The sequence below is a fragment of the Yarrowia lipolytica genome, chromosome 1E (assembly GCF_001761485.1).
Source record: "Yarrowia lipolytica chromosome 1E, complete sequence".
Taxonomy (NCBI): Eukaryota; Fungi; Ascomycota; class Dipodascomycetes; order Dipodascales; genus Yarrowia; species Yarrowia lipolytica.
The window spans coordinates 299,741-318,499 of NC_090774.1; the positions used below are offsets into that span (position 1 = coordinate 299,741).

General features: G+C 48.0%; 7 protein-coding genes and 1 non-coding gene across 8 annotated transcripts; 2 read left to right on the forward strand and 6 right to left on the reverse strand.

The window, feature by feature from the left end:
* Window positions 1-336: 336 nt before the first annotated feature.
* YALI1_E03039g (uncharacterized protein) lies at window positions 337-4,281 on the reverse strand (the record flags this gene model as incomplete). The annotated part of the gene is made up of 2 exons (XM_503458.4): window positions 337-4,181; window positions 4,257-4,281. 2 exons carry the CDS (start codon window positions 4,279-4,281, stop codon window positions 337-339), a joined length of 3,870 nt encoding a protein of 1,289 aa, XP_503458.4.
* A 914-nt stretch (window positions 4,282-5,195) lies between these two features.
* Window positions 5,196-7,049, reverse strand: YALI1_E03067g (uncharacterized protein; the record flags this gene model as incomplete). Its single annotated transcript, XM_503459.3, has 1 exon — window positions 5,196-7,049. One exon carries the CDS (start codon window positions 7,047-7,049, stop codon window positions 5,196-5,198), a length of 1,854 nt encoding a protein of 617 aa, XP_503459.1.
* Window positions 7,050-9,060: 2,011 nt separating this feature from the next.
* Window positions 9,061-11,558, forward strand: YALI1_E03088g (uncharacterized protein; the record flags this gene model as incomplete). Its single annotated transcript, XM_503460.1, has 2 exons — window positions 9,061-9,124; window positions 9,412-11,558. The coding sequence occupies 2 exons, from the start codon at window positions 9,061-9,063 to the stop codon at window positions 11,556-11,558; spliced, it is 2,211 nt and encodes a 736-aa protein (XP_503460.1).
* An 813-nt stretch (window positions 11,559-12,371) lies between these two features.
* On the reverse strand, window positions 12,372-12,463 carry YALI1_E03122r. The gene has a single exon. It is a non-coding gene; the product is annotated as a tRNA-Asn (tRNA).
* A 918-nt stretch (window positions 12,464-13,381) lies between these two features.
* YALI1_E03150g (uncharacterized protein) lies at window positions 13,382-15,463 on the reverse strand (the record flags this gene model as incomplete). The annotated part of the gene is made up of 2 exons (XM_503461.3): window positions 13,382-15,339; window positions 15,433-15,463. The coding sequence occupies 2 exons, from the start codon at window positions 15,461-15,463 to the stop codon at window positions 13,382-13,384; spliced, it is 1,989 nt and encodes a 662-aa protein (XP_503461.3).
* A 365-nt stretch (window positions 15,464-15,828) lies between these two features.
* Window positions 15,829-16,324, reverse strand: YALI1_E03158g (uncharacterized protein; the record flags this gene model as incomplete). Its single annotated transcript, XM_503462.4, has 3 exons — window positions 15,829-16,154; window positions 16,215-16,235; window positions 16,309-16,324. 3 exons carry the CDS (start codon window positions 16,322-16,324, stop codon window positions 15,829-15,831), a joined length of 363 nt encoding a protein of 120 aa, XP_503462.2.
* Window positions 16,325-16,652: 328 nt separating this feature from the next.
* On the forward strand, window positions 16,653-17,981 carry YALI1_E03163g (uncharacterized protein; the record flags this gene model as incomplete). Its single annotated transcript, XM_503463.3, has 1 exon — window positions 16,653-17,981. The coding sequence occupies one exon, from the start codon at window positions 16,653-16,655 to the stop codon at window positions 17,979-17,981; it is 1,329 nt and encodes a 442-aa protein (XP_503463.3).
* Window positions 17,982-18,244: 263 nt separating this feature from the next.
* Window positions 18,245-18,625, reverse strand: YALI1_E03183g (uncharacterized protein; the record flags this gene model as incomplete). Its single annotated transcript, XM_503464.3, has 1 exon — window positions 18,245-18,625. The coding sequence occupies one exon, from the start codon at window positions 18,623-18,625 to the stop codon at window positions 18,245-18,247; it is 381 nt and encodes a 126-aa protein (XP_503464.3).
* Window positions 18,626-18,759: the final 134 nt, after the last annotated feature.

Genomic DNA, 18,759 nt, shown 5'->3' on the forward strand with positions numbered 1-18,759 from the left:
GCTACAGTAATTAACTTACACTACTACTGTAAGAAATATTTAACAAATCTATTGGGTGAATTCGTCACAGCAATATCAGGTTATTATAAAAAAAAAATAGGCAAGTCTTACTCTACAATGAGACATCTGCTAGTCTTCTCTTATTCATTAGAGTTTAATGTATTTTTGTTATAATATAAAAACACAGCAGACATCCATTGTTTGAGGATCTGTGGAAAATGAAAGTTGATTTGCTGTCAATAAATTTACAAGAACTTATGGGTTTCAGGTGGTGTATTTTATTGTACCATGTTGTTGCTGTTTAAACATCTTACTTATATTAATCTACTTTATCTATCAAAGAGCCCCCTGGGCAGCGGCACGCTCATGGATAGACCCTGACGCTCGAGGGATGAAGGAGTGGGTCTCGGATTTCTGAGCTTCCTCGGCCTTGGAAGACTTGTCCTCCTTGACATGGCCATATCCACCTCCACCAGGGGTCTGGATGATAATTCGCTCACCAGGAGACATCCGAACCGTATTCTTACCTCCAAGAGTGGCAGTTGTACCGTTCTTTCGAACCCACAGATTCATACCGGGTTTGCCAGACTCGCCACCCTTCATCCCATAAGGTGCTGAAGATCGACGTTCAGACAAAATGCTGCATTGGACAGGTTGAGTGAACTGGATGTCACGAACAACACCGTTTCCTCCGGTGAACTCTCCAGCTCCTCCACTTCCACGTCGAACACTGAACTCGCGGAGGATAGCGGGGTATCGTTTCTCGAAGATCTCAGGATCTGTGGACCGGGTGTTGGTCATGTGCACCTGAACACCACTCTGACCATTCCAAGTGGGACCAGCACCCGCTCCTCCAGCAATGGTCTCGTAGTAACCAAAGGTCTCGGTGGCAGTACATTCCTTGTCCTTCAGCATCTGAGGGGAAATACCAAAGGTTAAGTTGTTACAGGTACCCTGGGAAGCGCCCATGGCCTCGAATGCCTTCAGAACAACGTCGGTAACTCGCTGAGAAGTCTCGACATTACCTCCAACAGTGGCAGCATCAGCGGAAGGAGCCAGCACTGTGTTGTTGGGGATAAAAATTTCAATGGGTTTAAGACAACCACCATTGAGGGGAATGTCAGCATCAATGAGAGATCGCAGAACGTACAGAATGGCACTGTATGTGACACTCTTGGGTGCATTCAGGTTGCCGTACACCTGAGGACCAGTCCCAGAGAAGTCGAATCTGGCAGATCCATCGTCCGCGATCGTGATGGTGAGAACAATGGGAGTTCCCTCGTCAAGCTGGTCACGTGCGGTGAACACGGTGGTCTCCCTCTTCTCTCGAGCTCCGATAAGAAGCTTTCGAACAGCCTCTTCGGCATTCTGCTGAATGGCCTTCATGTACTTCTGGACGACGTTGAGACCGAAGTCCTCAATCAGAGCCTCAATCAGACGAATACCCTTGTTGTTGGCAGCGATTTGAGCCTGTAGATCACTAAGAGAGTCCTGAAGAGACCGAGATCCCTCACAACCCGGATACTTGGAAGGCTCGTCAAATAGCAGACGAACCATTCCGGCTTCGTCATATTTGCCCTTGGAGACGACCTTGAAAGCCTGGATAGTGGCTCCCTCTTCCCACAACTCCTTGGAGAATGGAGGCATAGAGCCAGCAGAGATACCTCCGATGTCGGAATGGTGGCCACGGGAAGCGCAGAAGAAAGCAACCTTGCCCGTCTCATCAAACACGGGAGTCACAACTGTGATGTCTGGAAGATGAGACCCTCCGTAAGCAGGGTGATTGCAAACCAGAACATCTCCTTCGTGGAGATCACCCTTCCAGTGCTCAACCTGGTATCGCACGGCCGAGCTCATTGATCCCAGGTGGACAGGGATATGAGGAGCGTTGGCAACAAGATCACCATCCTGGTCGAACAGGGCACACGAGAAATCCAGCCGCTCCTTGATGTTTGTAGATATGGCAGTCTTCTGCAGCGTCTGGCCCATCTGCTCAGCAATGGACATGAATCGATGGGAGAAGATGGACAATTCCACAAGATCGATATGGTCTCCAGAATCAATCTCCTTGACGGTTTCATCCAGCTCAATTATCACATGGTTGTCCAAGACAGTGGCTTTGCCATTGGAGGCGACCACCAGAGTCTGGGTCGCGTCAATGATGAGAGCAGGGCCTGCAACCTGGTCGCCAGTCTGAAGATCAGCAATCTTGAACACACAGCAGTCGTGCCACGATTCGTCAAAGTACACCTTCTGGGTATTAGTGGCCTTGGGGGTAGTCACACCGTTGCTCTTGGCCTTGGTAAGCTCCTGGATGGGGTGCTCAGGATTGTAACCGGTCTTTCCAACTGCTCGGACTCGCACATCGGCCACAAGAATATCGCGGTCAAGTGTGAAACCAAACTCCTGCTTGTGGAGCTCAGTAAACTGCTTCGCGAAAGAGGTATAATCCCCCTCACCCTGCTGGGCAACCATCATAAGAGACTCGCTTCCTCTGTATCGCAAATTGAGGTATTTCTCGCACTCCACATCGCCCTCTGTGAATCCCTGGCTCATAAGTGTGGCAGTAGCTTCCTTAGCAAGAACACTAAGTCTCTCCTTCAATTCACCGAGAGCTGTGTCGCCCAGAATAGCATCAGCGGGTTGCTGTGTATCCACAACAACATCCGCAAGAGCCATTCCGTAAGCAGAAAGAATTGAAGAGTACTTGGGAATCACGACTCGCGAGATTCCAAGAGACTGTGCAACGTCACAAGCATGCTGCCCTCCAGCCCCTCCAAAAGAGCATAGATCATGACCAGAAGTGATATAACCCTTACCCTCAGTGAGAGATCGGATAGGTCTGCACATGGTCTCATTGGCTACCTGCAGGAATCCGAGAGCGACATTATGAGGAGTCAGATCGGAACCCTGATCCTTGTTGATCTCGTCTGTGAGCTCTTGGAATTTTTTCTTAACAATCTCTGAGTCCAAAGGCTCGTTCTCATTAGGTCCAAAAATGTTGGGGAACTGAGAAACAACTAGTCGACCGAGGAACAGGTTGGCATCTGTGACTGTCAGAGGACCTCCCTTTCGGTAACAAGCGGGTCCTGGATGTGCTGAAGCACTCTCCGGTCCCACTGCGAAGAGTCCGTTTCGCCAGAAGAGAATAGATCCGCCACCAGCTGCCACTGTAGATATATCCAGCTGAGGAGACTGGATGGTAACCTGGGCGGTAGTGGTTTCAAAAATGTGAGGAAGAGTTCCGGCATATCTAGAAACATCAGTAGAAGTACCGCCCATATCAAAGCCGAGAACAGGTTTGGGGTTGGGCTTCTGAGAATCGTCATATGCAGTTCGACTGAAGCCAACAACACCACCAGCAGGACCTGACAGAATGGCTTTCAAGCCGGAGAATTGGTTCCAGTGGGTCAAACCACCGTCACTCTGCATGAACAGAAGTTTTCGTCCAACCTCATCGAGACCTCCCTTGAAACCCTTGCCGAATTGAGTGATGTATCGTCTTGTGGTCGGAGACAGGTAGGCAGAGGCTGTAGCAGAGTTAGCACGCGAAACCAGCTTGATCTGGGGCTGCAGCTCATGCGACACTGACACCTCGAATCCGATATCACGAGCCCACTTGGCAACCATCTCCTCATGCTCTGTGAAGGAGTAACCATGCATGAAGGCGATAGCAAGCGAATCGATTCCTGAAGCCTTGATCTTCTCGAGCTCTGCAACCACAACAGCCTTGTCGGGAGTCTGGAAGACGTGGTACTTCTCTCCGGTATCTCCAGTTACCTCACCTGCAGCGTCCGGCACGACTCTCTCGTCCACTTCGTACACAACCTCGTATAACTTTTTGAGCTTCTTGACAGACAGATCGAAGATGTTGGGTCGAGCCTGTTGGCCAATGGTGAGAATATCCCCAAACCCCTTTGTCACGAGAAACGCCACTCTGTCACCCTTTCGTTCCAGCAGAGCATTCGTTGCCACAGTGGTTCCCATTCTCACACTCTCAACCTCACTCAAATCAATAGGCTCGCCCTTGGGGATCTTCTTTCCGATGGCCTTCTCGAGAATTCGTCGAATTCCCTCAGTGGGAGCATCTTCGTAGTTGGCCGGGTCGACAGAGAGCAGTTTGAGTACAATCTCTTGGTCTGGACAGTGGGCATAGACGTCCGTGAATGTTCCACCTCGATCTGGGTGTTAGTAGCGTTTTTGGGGTTGTTTCTCTCAGGGAATGTTATTAGCCAATCAAATGTCCCCATACTCACCGATTGCAATTCTGATGCCACCCATGTCTTTAGTTTGTTGGTGTATTATCGACTTTTACGATCTCACGTTCCCCACAGTTGGTTATATACCAATAGCCGTAGACTGCAGATAGACAACATGACTAAGGAATCTGGCCAGGGACAAGCCCGGGTCGAACCCTAAAAGTGGCACCAACTATGCGGGGGTTTAGCAGGATGGGCACGTACAGCTGGGGTGAATTGATGGGGGTAATAGTCCAGCATTTCCTCAGTGATTGTCGTGTCACGTGGTCCTATTGTTTCCCAGGCAAGAAATCAAGCCACAATCATTGGCACTTACATGTTCCAGTTAGATTGAAGTCAAAGATAAGCAATCTAAACTACCGTATCAAGACCAGGACTATACGCGCGATGCATAATTGAGAAAAAGACAGGGACATGGTGGGGTAAATAAGTCGACTTTAGGAAGATCGCGTTTGATCCGAAGATGATATGGAGAGTCCATAGTTCCATAGACATATTGAACAGACCATACTGGTGGTGAACTTCACACGTTACCATGTACAGTAACTACAGCAGACACCTCTCGTTGTCAACCACGAAGACACCAGATTCAGTCTGGTGAAATACATGGATCAGTACAGTACATACAGTATATACATCTGAGCTTGAACTTCACCCCCCACCAGTAAGACTTTCGGGTAGCCGTTCCCGGCACTGCAAGCTACACGTCAGAACTTGTACAGGCACGCGCGTACGGTATGTACTGTAATTTGTGGACACTCACACTACTACTTGTAGTACAAGTATCAAAGTCTCCATTTAACAAAATACAACATGACATACCGGATGTGCTACTTGTATCATTGTACTGTTACAGTTATAATCACCAGAATAAAATAGTTGGATAAGTTATTTGTAAACATCACTCAATCATCGTTCATAGTCTATTGTTGCAATCTACTCCCATTTACCAAGAGTGGGGGTAGCAGCAGATCGACGGTGTCTGAGGTAGCGCTTGCCCATCTTGGCAACGGCCAGGAGCACGAAAACCAAAAGAATGTACGTCTTAAGTCCCCAGACGAAGATGAACCAAGAAGCGAAGAACCCTCGAGTGCTTCGCGGGAAGAGCTGTCGACTGTTGTTCTTCTCAATAAGATCAAGCACACGGGCGAGCTGCTCCGCATCAGAGGGTTCAAGCCTGGCGTTCTTATCGTCGGTGTCAAAGAACTGAACGTTCTTCGCATCATCAATGACGATGATAGGAGCGTTAGCCTTTCGGTCGTCCCAGTTGAATCGGAATCGGCTCTCTATCCACTTGGAGTACTTGTCGGCGTCGATCCAAGCAAACTGGACTGGAGGTCGGGTAGGAACAGAGGTGTCATCCTTCTCGAGCTTCTTCTGGAGCTTGGGATCCTTCTCCTTGAGCAGCTTGGCTCGCTCACTGTGCCGTTGGATTCGCAGGAGATCCAACTCTTTCTGTCGAGCATGCATCTTGGCCTTGAAGTACTTGGTGGCCGACTGCTTGAGCTCATCGATGGCAACCTTGGTGGCGAATTTGTCTTCACGGTCGACGAGAGCAAGAACGACGATTCGGCCGTCAGCGAAAACAGAATCCTGGTTGATAGGGGTCAGCTCAGGCATGAGAGGGAGCCAAGTTCGTCGAGCAAACTGCAGGAGTCGTTCAGAGTTTCGAAGGTGGCCAACATCGTACTCTGGGTAGACCTCAAAGGACATCTCATCAGTGTAGTCATTGTTGACAGCAACAAGAGCGGGAAGTCGGGTGACAGAAAACTTGTCCACCAGCTTCTTGTCGTCACTTTTGTAGACATTGGCATGGGCGACAACGTTAATGGCGAACTTCTGAAGAGCCTGCAGATCCTCGGGGAAGAGGGCCTCGTCGTGAAGATAGATGTAAGACACGGTCTCGGGGTGCTTCTGTCGAAGTTCCTCGAACTCAAGCTGGTTGACGGACTTCATGTCTCGAGCCTCAACGGCCTGCAGACCAAAGAGGGTCAGAGCATCGGTAGTTCGCTCGCCGTTGTATGTAACAGAGAGCTCTCCGATCTGGAAAGTCACGGCGGGATAGTACTCGATACCCTGGCCTCGGCAAAAATCAGCGTACTTGGCGCAGTTAATCTCACCAACATTGAGCTGGTTCTTGAACTTGGCAGCCACCTCGTTCCAAGCGTCATCCATGGCAACACAGTGAGGACACGAGGGAAGGTAGTACTTGATGTACCAGCCAGTAGGATCATCAGAAACAAGAGCCTTGAAGTTGGTGGGGTTCAGGTCGACAGAAAGTCCCTCAACGTTCACGTTAGCCTTCTTTGTGGAAGCGATCTTCTCCTCGTCTCCCTCCAGCTTGGAGATACCGGAGGCCTCCTTGATTTTTTCCTCCACAAACTTTGCCAGTCTGCTGGGCTGTGTCCCCTTTCTCAGATCGTAAGTCTCTACCTTCTTTCCGTTCTTGTACAGGTTGAGGGTGGGGTAGACATTGATGTTCTCCTGGTTACACAAGTCTCCGTCAGCCAGACAGTTGACAGCAGCAATGTGGAAGTCGTGTCGGGATGCAACGTCATTACCAATTTCCTGGTACATTCGTTCCCACTTTGGTGCCAGCATCTGGCAGTGGCCGCATTGTGGCGAATAGAACTTGACCCAGTAGGTTCCCTCAGCTACGGTGGTCTCCCATTCCTTGCCGGAAATCTCGGGGCAAGGCGCAGGGGCCTCCTCTTCACCTTCGGGTTTGGGTGTGGGAATTACTGCTGCAACAGCGGCGGCTGCCAACAACAGCAGTCGTGTGATTCTCATGTGGATGTGGCGAGTGTGGTGTGGTGTTTTCCTACACTTGAATCCGCAAGTTTAATGACGATGCATGATTTTTTTGAACTGCAGTCTTGGGACTGTGGAGATGTTTATCCGCAGCTGCAGAATGGTGAGTGCTATACTTTTGGTTTAGTGGAGAGGGCAAGTATGGCAACAAAAATTTGGTGTGGGAGTTGGGACGAAAGCGCTGTCGAAAGAGGCGCACGCAGACACGTGTACGAATTATCTCAGAGTCAATGCAGTGAGGGATAAGGAAGGTCCAGCTTTACACGAGGCATCACATTATGTAATCAGAAACAATATACTGTAAAGTCTGAGAATCCAACTCGTCACATTTCCCAAACCCCTTATTTTCTTCAACCGGAGAAACATAAAGGGCCCTAGAATGCGCAGCTACACGGCTCACGGCCCCCGAACCTTGACTATCTTTGACGCACACTTTCTTATTGTTCGCAACGCCTTTTAGAAGCAGAGAACGGTTGCTGCATTGTCACGATTTGGAGAGACCGAGTGATGGTTACAACAGTGTGTGGTTCGAGTTGGAGTGCCGTCGTGCTTGACTGCTGTACAGTATGTACAAACCGCCCTCAGTTCATTTATATCTCCTTCTACAATGTATAGTTTCCACCACCCATAGTTTCTTATATCCGCCGCTTGTAGCTACAGTACTTCAGGTGGCCAATTGGTATGTCAGACATCTGGTACGCGGCACATGTTACACGAAACGAAGCACTGATGTTGGCTTCTACAGAGTGGTTGCAGATGTCTGGTGCAGTAGGGTGAATAAGTGATTGTATATAATATGTGTCGGCACCAGTACAGTAGTGTGGCCCGGCTTTCTATGTTTGTAATACTATACTTACTCTGCCTTACCTACAGTACATACATCTCTAAGACGACAATTGAATTTATCCATGGCGTCTTTCTACCTCCTCTCACCCATACTAAGACAAGACGGCTGCTTGATCTTCACGCTAAAGCCCATCATTGGCCAAAAGCGAAGTTGCTGCTGTACAAGAGTATTGTAGCTACTTTCAGTCCGGGCATGGTTGTAATGTTACCCATTATCTTGTGTGTCAATGGCGTTTCGGCACATTCTATAGCTCCTTTTAGACTGGCAGGGGACGAGCGACGTAACCAGGATAACACCGGGGTTATGCACATGCCCCCCACTGGATATTTGGAAACAGTACGGACAGCATGTTCAATACGGTCCTACCGGGAGACATTTGTTGTCACGTGATGGTATTGTGAATCTGTGCACTGGTTTGTCACCCCTATACCGTAGCCAGTATTGTTTGTTTTTGGTGGAACACCTCGGTAATGACACCCACCAACCAACCCATGTTTTGGCGGGACTCTGCTTCCGGGCGTGGAGGAGGACACTGCATGAACCCTACTGTACTTGTAGTCCAAAACTGGTATACTAATGATCAAGGTCATGAGTTGAGATGCGGGTGGAAGAGATAGGGGGTTGAAAATTGCAATCTTTAAAGAACTGTTTGTTTTAGTCTGCCTGCTAGCTCAGTCTTCTCCCATCACACCATCCCCCAGAGGTTACTACCCGGCATTGTGGTGGAACGAGCTGACCAGCTTTAAGCCTTCCAATTTACTGGCTGGTTAAGCGTGACTCGCATTTCACGCGATGCATAAATTGAAATGTGCTGTAGACGATCACACACAACAGCCCATGTGGTAATTCGTTGAAGGGTTATAGCGAAGCGAAGCATTGAATTAAAGCCTTTTAGAGGCTTCTATTAATCTTGAAAGGTGTAATTTCTCCCCCGCCTCAGTTTCCAATAAGCTGCTATTGTCCAAACGTCACATCCATTGTCATTATCGTCACCTCAACTCTAATACGCGACGCGCTACAACCGTGCAGACATATCTCCTGGTGGGCCACACAACATATAACTTGCACATGTCAACTCCCACATACTAATTTACCTGCATCGACATATTTTCACGAGAAATACCAACTTGGTACTCTGGCAAAATGTCGACACCGAACCCCATGCACTCACGAAGGGCCGCCCCTACCATGAGGCCGAAAATCAAGTGTGAGTACACAGACAGGTGTGACCGACTGTTTACTTGAAGTGACAAGGTACACGAGAAGGGGTCAACGCGAAGACCCCGGAGACACGAGTCCTTCTACAGACAAACGACCAGGACATATGACAAGTCAAGAGAACAAGAGATGGAGTCGTCACGCGAGGTAGCGAGCCACTGGTATCGCTACATGTGCGCTGATTTTAATGACTTGAGTTGTTTTGAGATTGCTGCAATTGAGACGCGGGCTGTTAACTACACTCACCTTGCGACTGCCTACAAGTCACTAACCCAGTAAAACTTCTATACGAACTCAACGGAAGCTCGTGCCTGGCACGAACACAGTTCCCCGTCGATGTGTTTGCTGCCAACGACATTGCATTTGCCAACTTCAAACAGTGTTTCAGCGCCATCAACTCTGCGTCACCAGAAATCCTCGCTTCTGCTTCGGAAACAGACTACGCCGTGTACGTGGCAGACTGCACCGAAGCCGATGAGCCCATGGTGGGACGAGGTCTCCTCTCACAACTCCTCGCTCGTCCGGAGGTGGACATCTCCGACACTTCCACGCTGCTCACAGGAGGCGTTGTTTCAGGTCGTATTACTTCATCTCTGCTATCTTTCATCCCTGGCCACGCCCAGGAGACTGTTGAGATTCGACTCCGGTTTGTCACGATACATAAGGCGTCCCAAATTGCATCACTCATGTCCATGTTCTTGTACTCCTCGATCCAGCAGAGTCTCAGCGACGAACAGGTCTCCCAGATTTGCGATGGGCGATGGATTTCCGACCTCCAAGAGCAGGGTATTTGGGAACAGCTGCTCGAGTTCAAGAACTCTGTGCTGGCTGAAGACGACAACCCCACTCGACGAATTATTTCGCCCAAGAAGGCCCTTTCGCCTTTCCAGAGCTCACCAATTACTGTTGCCCCCGCACTGTCAGCCCCCAGTGTCAACCCCGATGAAGGCATTCGACTCGTTGGTAAAATTTCTGACCCTCAGAGTAGTTCAGGTCTGCTGTCATCCTCTCCCTCCAGACACCAAACAATTATTCGGTCAGGTAGAGCTCAGGAAATCGACAAGGCCAAGGAACAGGGCCAGGTTGAAAAGGAGAATGGCAATGAGTGTTACAACTGTCGAACGCTGCATGCCTCCAGTTGGAGAAAGTGCACCACTCATGATGATGATGGTGTCTTTACAATCATACTCTGCAACCCTTGTGGACTTTGGTTCGTCAACAAGAAGGAGCACCGACCTAGAAAGTACTGGGGTAAAATGAGAGATGGGCGCCCTATTCCTCCCAGTAAAAGAGGTCCCCGAAAGAAGTCCGATAAGACGACTCTTGTCAAGGCTGAGAAGAAGCCCGTTCTCAAGCTGCACGATAAGCCCCTTGGCATCCAGACATCCATCGATCTAACTAACGATGCAAGAAAGTCCACGCCTTCTTCACAGAATCCCACTCCCGTGTCATCACACACCATGGCCCCAACTCCTATGGGCTCTACACCAGTACCGAGCCATCATACTCAGGGACTTAACCGAACGCACGTCCAGGAGAACCCCCATCTCAACAAGCGACCTTTCCAAGCACTTACTCAGAGTCTGCAGCAACCCCCTGAGTTTGAGAGCTCTCAGACCCTGGCCAGTAGGACAGCATCTCTCCCTGTATCTGACAGAGGAGCAAAACGACATAAGACCGATGTTGCCTCTCGGCCTTCATGCGACGCTGTGCACTCAGCTGCTATTTATAAGCCTACCCAGTTCCAGGCTGCAACTTCATCACCAGCTGTCACCCCAACCATGGAGTCTACTGCAACAATGCCAAGCTCTCCTGGCACACAGACCCGGTCAAATAGAGCTTCTGCCCCTGGTTCTCCTCCTCGAACCAACTCTGCCTCTTCCAGTACCCCCTTCCTTCAGCCGAAGGCGTTGCCCCCGCTTCCACCTATTACTCCCCAAAAAGTCAGACTCACACCCAGCAAAAAAGACAAGACCCCAGACTTTCTGGTAGGTCTTTCTCCATCCCGATGGCTGTCGGCTTACCTTGGCTCGTCGAGATCTCCTTCTCAGTTCTCAAGCCACACCTCCCCCGTTGATCACAACACTGTTAACTTCTTCAGTGAAAGTGATCTGTTCACGGAGTCTCCCTTCAGAGGGCTCTACCAGGGCGTGCGATCAGAGCCGTTCACACAAAGCACAGCTGGGAGCATGCCCCCTCCCTCGGCTGATGACGACTACAACATGAACGTGCTGCCTTCATCTCCATCAATCTTCCGAATGTACAAAGACAACAGCGACTTGTTCTCCTCAAGCAGCCAATCCACCGAGGCCACTTCCCCCATCAACAAGCTTCAACAGATTGCTCGAAACTCCCCCGACGCGCACAAGAGCCTGGAGGAGTCTGAGGAAATTGGAAATACTAACAAGACCAATAAGGCCTAGATGATCGGAATAATCTAACAAGCCGCATAGCATTAGCATTTATTTATAATATATTGTATCAATATAATTACTCAACCCTCAAATATGTCGTTACCAATATATTATAGCTACTTGTATGTATGTACATACTACAGTAGAAGTACGTACAGTACGAAATAAGTAGACTATAAATTCCCCTAGGGCGCATGTTCATACTTGTGCTGTACAATATGTAATATGTAACTACAGTACTTGTAGTTGCTGTAAAAAAAAATCCTGATATATCTCGTTGTTGTAAATCATTCATTAGTCAGTCTATTTAACTACAAGTAGCGAGGCAGCGACTGTAAGTCCCTAGAATAAACAAAGGTCACACATGGGTTTCCAGGAGCGTTGCGCCTGTAAGCTTACGTCATCTATACACGAATTGTCGCTGGAAAGGAAAGAGCCGCTGCCCCATATATGGGGCAGCGTACGTAAGTGAGTGAGGGTAGAGAGCTTCCACCCTTAAATAACCCCAAACAGGCAGCCCGCATCCTTGGCGGTGGTTTTACCCCAGTCTTCAGTCCTCCTCCAACCTTTCTTTATGTGTGTGCCTTTAGAGAACCCTATAATAGGTATGCAGTGAGGAGTGCAAGTAGGCCCTCCTCTGTATCCAGGAGGTTAGCGTCGGTTAGCTCCCCAGCCTCTGCCCCTAAAACGACGCGGGCCTACTCCCTCAGGTGACACTCTCTCAGGATATTCATCCCAATAAAATAATAGCTGTTTGATAAAAAGGAAATGTTAATGCAAAAAAAACCATCATTGAATGTTGGATATGGGAAAAAAACCAGACGACCTCGGAGAGGGTCGAACTCTCGATCTTACGATGGCGGCCATTTAGGTGACTAACAGTCGTACGCCTTAACCAACTTGGCCACGAAGTCTGGACGATGTCTTGGTAGGATGCGATGAAGTATCTAACTTTAATCTCAGATCACGTGAGGATTAGAATAAAAAAAAATTTTGATTCACCACCACGAGACCACGACAAAGACAAGAACGAGACGAAGCGTCGACAAACCAACTGACATGCGCCTCGCAGCGCACACCACAATGATTCAGAAGTGTATGATTTATTGAACGCCAATAACCCGGCTTACTACTTGTAGGTATATAGCTGTAATGAATCATTAGAATAAAATAAATAAAATAAAATAAAACACCCTGAAAAATATAGAGAGGAAAATGCGAAAAAGATAAATCGGTTTTGATGAAATCCAGAAATGCATAATGGGCACAAAGAAGAAAGATGTGATGATAATCATACAGTATTTGTAAGTGACTCATATCTGTACTTGTACCTATATCTTGGTTACAACATAGGTGGGTGATTTCTTCTCGCCCAGTTGCATCAATGTCTTTAAAGCTCTATAACATGCGCGTGAGGGTACAAGTATATGTGAGGTTCGTCGATGTAGGGTAACCGACGAACGTAAAGAAGAGATGAAAAGCGAGGGGGCTTAACTGATAGCGGGTTGCTCGTGTACACAGGAGCGTCGTAGTTGAGGGTCACAGCCCTTTCGGAGGAGCCAAGAGCTTCCTGTTCTAAAAGTCAAAGACACAAATAAAACGGGGAAAACAAGCTGCATTCTAAACTATAGAAAACTGGTGATTATATACACAAACCAAATAAGGTTTGTTGGGGATAATATGTCACCGGAGTAACGTAACTACACAGGCTAGGGAGATAGCTTACATATATACTGTACGGTTGTGTCACACCCAACTCCCCAGAGCACTATCAGGAATACCCAATAACAAATGCAGTAACTTGTAGTCTTTATTGGTGTTAATAAATAATCTCACTTAGAAAACTTGAAGGCGGTTTCGTCTTCGCTATCATCATCGATAGTTATTGCAGCATGAGATGTCTGAACCTCCGACTCCTCTTCAGGCTCGGAGTCTTTCAAGAACAGGTCGTCATCATCAGCCTCCTCAGCACCATCCTCTCCATCATCATCCAATGCCCGATACTTCTTCTGAGGCTCGCCTCTTTCGCGTAGAATTCGGATTCTTCTGTCCGTCAAGTTTTCCCCTGCATGGAGCATGTCATCGATTGATGTTTGATCAGATTGCGCAGGTTTATCAGGAACCAGTGCCACGAATCGCCTGTCGAATCGCGAAAACGACCCATGGGTCGTATTCTCGGCGTAGCCAGGAAGCTGCTTTTTGAATTTCTTAAAGTTTCTGCGACCGTCATATCTTGCCGCGTTAACAACAGACATCATTCGAGTAGCTTGCAAAGGTGGTGGTCTTCGGACAGCAATAGATCCTTCCTTGACTTCAATAGAAAGCTGGGCCAAAGATTCGGTGTCTAGATTCGCCTCCTCCTCCTTGGCGTGTTCTGATTTGATGTTCTGGACAGCTGATGAAAAGTCGACGGGTTTATGGGTGTTTTGTGGAGCAGCTTCGGAAATAAGCGACTCTTCGTGCAGATCGATATTATCCATGACGATGTCTGCATCATCAATCACCAACTCCTCAGCTGAATCGGCTGTCTCTTTCCCCTCCGTTTCAGCATTGTTGTCAACCTTCTGCCTCTTCAGGGGTTGTTGGAATAGAAGGAGGTTGTCTATGGGCTCCACCCGAGCTCTCTGTTTTAAAGGTCGCCTCTGCGAAGATCCTTTAGAAGAAGGAGGTTGACTTTGCTTATCTTGCGAGCTAGTAATTTCTGGTTGTGGAGGGGAATCAGTCTCTTCCTTAACAAAGAAATTCAGCAGATCCATCTGTTTTGGAGGTGCTCGCTTGACTCTGTTCACAGCAGGGCGAGAGGCAGGTTTGGAAGGCTTCTTATTCTCTGGTTCTTCTGGAGGCATTAGCACAGTGTCTAGTCGTTCAACTTTTGGTCTTGGAATGTTTTTAGACAACGACTGAGCCTTGTGCCACAGGATGCTAGGGTTACACTCTTTCACAGCAGGTAGCAAGTCAGCTGCGTCGATCACAATGATGTCCTTATTAGCCAATTCTCCCATAGCATCCATAATAATCTGTTGATACTTCTTCTCGTGAGAACGTACCACAACCTTCTTGCCCGCATGTCTCTGTAAATCGTCCACAATAGTCCTGGTCGTGGAGGTGTCATCCTCTAAATACAGGCATATAGCCTTTCCATCACCTTCTGTGATGACAGGACCCAGCATTTCTAGCTGCTGTCGGTCTGAAAAAGCAAATGTCATGCCAGCCCAGAGCTGGATTCGGCTTGTGTCGATTGCCAGTTCAGGTTCGGGCACGTAGTCGCTCTCATCAGGCCAGATCACAGCCAGTCCTTCGTTCTTGCGATTGAGAAGCTCATTGAGAAATTGTTGTCCCACCACATACACCCCCTTGATCATAGCCAGGAGCAGCTTGGAGGAGTTCTTCTTCCCCTTAACATAATGAGTCGTGTCTTCTGAAAAGTATCGTTGCATCCTAATATCAGACCCCTTGATAATCTCATTTAATAGTGTCTCCTCCTCATCTTCATGGTACGAAAACGATAGCGGTCGCCATTTCAATGTGAAATATGAGTCCTCCTTTCGCCCCACTTGAACCCTGTAAGTCGTGCTTCTGTGTATCGAGAATCGCTCCTCAGATTTCAGCTGCAGTCCGTTGACATACACACCTGTGTCGATTCGAGGCTTCTTGATGCTGACAATTTCACATTTCGAGTCGTCCTTGTCAATGATAAGCTGAACATGATTCCGGCTGATGGATTTTCCATCCATGTTGAGAACGTGACTCTTATCACGGCCTATGATGAATTCCGAAGGGAATAGATGGTCTGATGGTTAGAATTGAGTGATGGGAAGCTGCCAGATAGACTTAGCCGACACGTAGAGCCTTGTGTGACACCCTCTTCTCCATTAATACTCACAAGTCGCTTCACCATGGCTCCAAACCCACATTGTGGAGAACCAGTGTTTTGCAGTACTGTACTCATACTATACTTGTATACACTAGGTTTCGGGGTTTGTGCATGGTGGAATCTAAACCAGTGCAGTGAGTTGACTCGTCAACGAAGACGCAGAAAACATACAACTCCTCAAAAGATATCGCCACTTCTATGGATACAGAAAGCTATACATGTCGCAAGACTCCAGTGTTGCTGAACTATTTAATGACTTCTATGTCGAGCTACCCCTTGACCTCGGCGTGATCTCGCCTACAACTCGTCTCCATAGACGGACAGATCTAATAGAATCGGTATAAATATAGATTTACAAACACATGATTTTTAAGGGCTGCCGTTTCCCCGTGTATTGCCTTCACCCTATCGTCTTCGTCCAGGACTCCTGCTCCGATTCTCAGATCCACGAATTCGATGTTGTGAAATGGAGGTGTCTGCTTCATGGAAGGCGAACGACACCTCCAGGTTGTGCTCCAGAAACTCAACTCCGTTAGTCTCTGCAATAGCTGTATCGGCATCGTCCTTGGTGGCAAACTGGAGGAGAGCATACCCTTTGGCGTAACCAGTTCTTCGATCCAGGTTGACGTGGGCTACCTGGACATCTCCGTATGTGCTGTAGAAGTCTGTGAGATCCTCCTCACTAATTTCTGGATGTAGGTTGTCGACAATGATGATCCATCCCTCCGTGGCTGAGTTAGTCAATGGTCAATGCTGTGGCTATGATGTTGTCTCGATCTGTGTGTACTCACATCGTAGAGGTGTGGGTTCGTCTGAGTTAGTAATGAATGACGCTGTTGTGTTGAAGCGATTGGTATTCCGATCAATGTCTCTGTTCGTACTCACTTTCTGTAATACCCATTGTGTCGTGATGCCGTTGTGTTGGAAATGATGATTTCAAGTCGTCCAGTGTGGTTGCATGAAACTTTCAGGAAGTCACTATGAAACGACACACTTAAAGATCATCAATGACCATATGAGGCTGGTAAATAAAAAATGGCCGTTGCTGGTCGTTATATATCATGACATAAAAGGCTTGCACACAGTTTCAATCTCAACGATTACCCCCATCAATTATGCTTACTAAGCCGATTGTTTTAAAAAGTTAAACTTTAGACCAGCATAATCGTTGGAAAAAAATTGAAACTTGTAACCAGAAAAGCAGATCTTCGATTACCAACACTGATAAAATGTCTTTCACCGATCTAGGCTTGCCAGAGTGGCTAAATGAGTCTCTCTCAAACATGGCTATCACCAAGCCTTCCGCTATTCAGAAAGCCTGTATCCCCCAGATCATGAAGGGAAAGGACTGCATTGGAGGAGCTCGAACTGGTAGTGGTAAGACTATCGCATTTGCTGCTCCCATGCTGGCTGAATGGTCCAAGGATCCCTGTGGTATTTTTGGTCTAGTTCTGACCCCTACTCGAGAACTAGCCATCCAGATAGCGGAGCAGTTTACAGCTCTTGGAGCCAACATGAACATTCGAGTCGCGCTCATCTACGGTGGAGTTGATATGGTCAAGCAGAGTCTGGAACTTCAAAAGATGCCCCATTTCGTCATTGCCACACCTGGTCGTCTGGCTGATCATATTCGAAGCAGTGGTGAGGATACCATCCGAGGATTCCGACGGGTTAGATATGTAGTTATGGATGAGGCTGATCGACTGCTGACTCCTGGCTTCGTTCCTGACCTTAAAACTTGCATGGACCTTCTCCCCGATCCTTCAAAGCGTCAGACTTTGTTGTTCACAGCCACTGTTACCGACGCTGTTAGAGCTCTGAAGGACAGAACCGGTGAGAAGGGACCGCCATTCATCCACGAGATTGCATCAGACATTGCCGTGCCTAGCACTCTTACCCAGTCATATCTATTCCTACCTGGTTACGTACGAGAAGCCTACCTGTGGGCTATCCTCACTCATCCAGATAACGAGAAGAAGTCTGCCATCATCTTCGTCAACCGAACTCAGACTGCAGAGACCCTGAGACGAATGCTCATGGCTCTGGACGTTAAGACTGCCTCTCTTCATTCTGAGATGCGACAGCAGGAGCGAGTCAACGCTCTAGGACGATTCCGAGCCCAAGCAGCCCGAGTTCTTGTGGCCACTGATGTTGCTTCTCGAGGTCTTGATATCCCTACTGTGGAGATGGTCATCAACTTTGACCTTCCAGCAGATGCTGACGATTACATTCATAGAGTCGGTCGAACTGCCCGTGCAGGACGAAAGGGCCAGTCTGTCTCTCTTGTCACTGAACGAGATGTAACTCGTGTGACGAACATCGAAGAGAGAGTGGGTACCAAGATGGAGAAGTACGATCTGATCGAAGACGACAAGGTCGTTGAGGAGTATCTCACCCCTGCATCCACTGCCAAGAGACAGGCCGTTCTGGACATGGAGGCCGAGAACTTTGGTGAGCGAAAGCGAATCCAGAGAAAGAAGGCAGGACTGGACGTTGACATGAAGTCCAAGAACAAAAAGCCCAAGCGTGTAGCCAAGGGCAAATCTGACAAGAAATAAAGGATCCATCTAAAAAAAAGTGCATTTATTACAATATATTAGAATCTAATGGCGATGCGGACATCCTCAACTACTTGTCGTTACAAATATGAGTAGTAGGTAGGTAATAAGTAGCTACTGTATGATACGGTACATATACTTGTACACTTACGAGTGTGAGAGAAAGCAATAAATAATCAATTTTATGGAGTGCCATTGGGTCGGAATGAGTTTAGATATGCTGTGTGGAGTGCACTGTATATAGAATTATGAATACAGGTCCCCTACTTCTTACCTTCATATAATCCCTGGTAGTACCCTGCCCAATACCAAGCCATGACTAGACTTCGAACACTCTCGTCCAGATGATCCAAAGAAGGTCCAGTGGGTGCCGATGCCGATCCGGATCCTGGGTTCGCCATTGAGGTTTCGTCGTTAGAAATGTTGGATATCTCAGCAGCTTCTAACAACTTGTTAGCTGTGTCGGCTGTGTCGTTCATATCCGCATCATCATCCTCTTCTGGCATTTCCTTCTGCTCCTTGTCGGTTCTCATCTCATTGATCACTGCACCTTCCGTCGTGCTCTTCTTATGGTACTTGAGATATTCCTCGTATGCCTTATCCCAGGTCGCCACGAGTTGGCTGTCGTCCCATTGTTGGTTCATCTTGATCGTTGTGTTGATGAGAATTCATGCATTCGCATATTCATTTTGGTCACCTAAAAAATTAACATTCATCTAACTGCAGATGAGATGTACAACAACATATCTGCATCTTCATGAACTGCACGACATCGATA